This window comes from Gobio gobio (genome assembly GCF_949357685.1).
Source record: "Gobio gobio genome assembly, chromosome: 23".
Lineage (NCBI taxonomy): Eukaryota > Metazoa > Chordata > Actinopteri > Cypriniformes > Gobionidae > Gobio > Gobio gobio.
In genome coordinates, this window is record NC_137119.1 from 30915016 (window position 1) to 30918886 (window position 3871).

A 3871-nucleotide genomic window follows, 5' to 3' on the forward strand; every position below is an offset into this window, starting at 1 on the left:
AAAAAAATCGGAACAGGTTCGATTTTCTGCGTTTTTCGCATCCGTTTTTCCCATCTACAGTGCTGATGCCCAACCTGAAACTGCTGGCAATGGTGGTGAATGAATTGCCAGTGCTCAGATACCTACATATACAAATATTATTGTATCAAAAATACTACAAATATTATTATATCACAGCTATAATTATAGCACACCAAGTCCCTGTAAACCTTGTGTGTGTGTGTGTGTGTGTGTGTGTGTGTGTGTGTGTGTGTGTGTGTGTGTGTGTGTGTGTGTGTGCACGCACGGATCCCTTTAGACATAGGCTGTCAGTCTCTGTTCAGGATAAATTGATTCACGGAAATTTGTGGTCTTCTTTTTAATATGTGGCTCCAGTATCGCTAGCAAAGCATCAAACGGAGTCACTGACATTCTAAAGTAAACTTTGAATTGGTCTGGATAATCCCGCAGCTCCTTGATAAGAGGAACTCTCCTTCCTCTCTACGCGATCGCAGAAGTGGATGGACCCAATATTTCATTTTTTTCATTTTTTAAGAGAGAGGACAAAAAAAATCATCCTCACTACTTGAAGACGGCATTTTGTGTTGTTTTGCGTTTATTTTTTCGTAAAACATTCATTAATACGCATCGGACTCAGTGTGCAAGGTCTCTGTGCGTGACAAATTTTTCGGATCACGAATACGAAAAAACGCATGCGAAAATTTCGGACTCAGTGTGCAAAGGCCTTAACTCTTTAGTAGATTATACATTTATAATACATTACTAATAGTACTGTTACTACTAATAAAACCGATCTCTGGGGGCCCCAAAAGTGTGTGGGCCCTTAGAATCGTCCTAACTTTCCCCCCCTTAGCTACGCCCCTGGCGCCATTATATCAGTTAAGTGTAAAAATAATAATAAAAGTCCTCAAACCACAACCAAATACATTGAACAAAATTAAATCATATACATGTAAACATACAATAATAATAATAAAGACCACAAATAACAAACCATAAACAAACCAGGGATCATTACACAATACAAAATCTTCATGTATTTCACAGCACTTCAGCTTGTGATTCTTATTAAGTGTGGGTCATTTTTTAGGATTCTTATCTTTATCTTTATCTTTATTCTTTATCTATTCTTTATTTTTTAGGATTTCTTTCTCCATCTGTGTTTTGATCATCGTTCTGAATCCGATCTGGATAGTATTTGTATAGTATTTTCTCAGCTTTTTGCTCAAAATGTTCCTCTTTTAATTAAACTTACCCACATTACAAGTGTTGATAAAAAATAATGCATGAAGCTATAGAAACGTTTTAAAGCAGAGGGTTTATTCTTTCTTTTGATATATTGCATGTTCAGTTATTCATACACCAAAATATTCCGGGGGTCATGGCGCAGGCTGGCAAAATTTTTTTTTATTTTTTTAAATGCTGGCAGGAAAGAGTTAAAGTGACAGTAGCCTAATAAATCTGCTGCAGTCATTATATATTGATCAAACAAGAAAAGACAAAGAAAAAAATTATGTTGTAGGCTATTGCTTATCTGAATACAAGTTCACCTTCCTGAAAAACCTACAGCCTTGTTTATTTAATTTGTATTTTTGTTCAATTTTTTTGTGTCAGTTTGTAATTAGTTTCTTTGTTCTTGTTTTATTGCTGATGGTTTACTTGACTTCTGTAAGTGTTTTGAGGACTTTTTACTTATATTTATTAACCTAGTATTAGTTTTTGCCGTAGTATCGATAATTGTGTAATTTCACTGACATTGAAAATTACTTGTATCATGAAATAAGACTTTGATCATTTCACCCACCAATAATCATGTTAAATAATTATGATTTCATTGACCAAAATAATCTTGATTATGATTTTTTGCCAAAATCGAGCAGCCCTATTTCCACCACATCTCACATTATGTAGTTTATCACATTATTGACCAAAATAATCTTGATTATTTAAAATCTTGTGATATATCACATTATCTCACACTCAATTTCATTGGACGTCCCAACTTATTCATGCAAATTAAAATTTGATTATGGATTAATCAACATAAGTAGCACAAGGAAGGATAACCAACTGCAAATGAAAGAATAAAAGTGCCTTCGTTCCTGACAGAGGACCTCTTGCACACATTCAGAAACATCAACCACACGCAAAACCAGTAGTTGCTGATCATAGTTTATTTGTAGTTTCAGATTACACTCGTACAAATCAGTCTGAAATTCACTCAGACGTGCGTCATCCTTCTTGACACAGGAGTTAATGACACAAGTCTATTACCAGTATTGAAAATATATTTAAATGTGAAATATATAAGCTAATCATTTATTTATAACACATTTGTTCTAAAAACAGTTTAACTAGAATTTTGTTTTAATAAATAAAGAACTGTCACTGTCAAATTGCACTACATCATATGTATTCATCAACATAATTTTTAAATATAAATATGCATAATCTATTTACCGTCACTTTAAATATTTTCAAAATACAACAGCGAAATTTCTTAAAATATAAAAATAATGAACTACTACTATGTGTTCTCACTATGAGTTACTTTGAGACATTCATGATTCATGAGCTGTCAGCTGATTGGGCAGATCCTTCCACATGAGTGACATCACTAATAGATGATGTTGTTGGTGTGGAAGTCAGGCGTTTGTTTATTAGAGATCTGCTGTAAAACAAAACAAAACAAAAAAATGTTAATACAAGATTGCTATAAATATTTAACAATGTGAAAACTTTATAAGATTTCTATGTTGTTGTTTTTTTTTGTTGTGCTTTAATTATTGGGTTTAACTTACACAAACTTCATAACTTTCTTCTGCACCTGTCGATTGCTAGGATCATAGCAGAACTCTCCTCGTTCAGTCCCAATGCTGTCAAAGAGAGGGAACATTTGAAAACACTGAAATAAACAATCTGCAATTGTGCATATTTTCCTTAGAGAGAAACTGAGATTCTTACATGATGGCCATCACACATGGAGGATTTTCGTATTGTCTCCTGACACTGATGATTGGTTCAGTCAGCTCTGCTCTGGAGACGGCAGTACAGCACCCTTTTCCCGCCTTTTGTTGAGCATCTGCTGAGACTGAAGAACAAAGTAAACCTTAATATTCTGCATCATTCCATCAGATAGAATAATATACAAACATTTCAAAGCACTTTACCTGTTATAGTCCAGATCACAGATGCAAAAAACACAACAGCCAAACTCCTCATGAGGATCCTTTGTGTCTCCATCGTCACAGTCGATCTTCAGCTCTCACTTCTTCTGTCTGAGAGAATATATTCAAGACTCTTGCTAGTTCCCCTTAAATAGTCAATACAGTGGAAATTAAACTGCATGGGCTACATCCTGTCTATTTATTTTTGTCGATGATTTCATCGTTGTTCTGGTTCACCAACATATCTGGCTTTCCTAGTAGTTTAGTTTACCATTCGTCATGGTAGGTGTAAATGTCATCTGCTAAATTAATATAGATGGTGGATAGATAATGTAGATGGGGGATCTCCATTTGATGAACAGTTTGATTATACTTAATTTCTAACCTTGCGGTCAGTCATTTCCCTTCCGAAAGAGAAGTATCCTTAAAGTTAATTTTATGAAGTATACTAATGTTCAAGTATATTTTTAAGTATACTTTATATAGTAAGTATACTTAAATCAATTCGTAATAGTGGTTAACTTGTAAGTGTACTATTTCAATACTACTTGGGACTAAATTGGCCCACTTTTAGTATATAAAAGTATAAGTTTAAGTGTACTATAAGTGTAACAGTAGTAAATTTTAAGTGCCCAACTAGGTTTCTCATTTGTACTGCATCTGTACGTGAACTTATAAGTATGCTAGTAGTTTAATAATTTAAT

The 3871-nt window shown here is 33.8% G+C and overlaps 1 protein-coding gene across 1 annotated transcript; it reads right to left on the bottom strand.

The window, feature by feature from the left end:
- Positions 1 to 2157: 2157 nt before the first annotated feature.
- On the bottom strand, positions 2158 to 3290 carry LOC307119359 (uncharacterized protein). Its single transcript, XM_079805585.1, has 4 exons — positions 3171 to 3290; positions 2965 to 3091; positions 2802 to 2876; positions 2158 to 2671 (listed from the first exon to the last, which is right to left on the bottom strand). The coding sequence occupies exons 1-4, from the start codon at positions 3241 to 3243 to the stop codon at positions 2569 to 2571; spliced, it is 378 nt and encodes a 125-aa protein (XP_079661711.1). The 5' UTR covers positions 3244 to 3290; the 3' UTR covers positions 2158 to 2568.
- Positions 3291 to 3871: the final 581 nt, after the last annotated feature.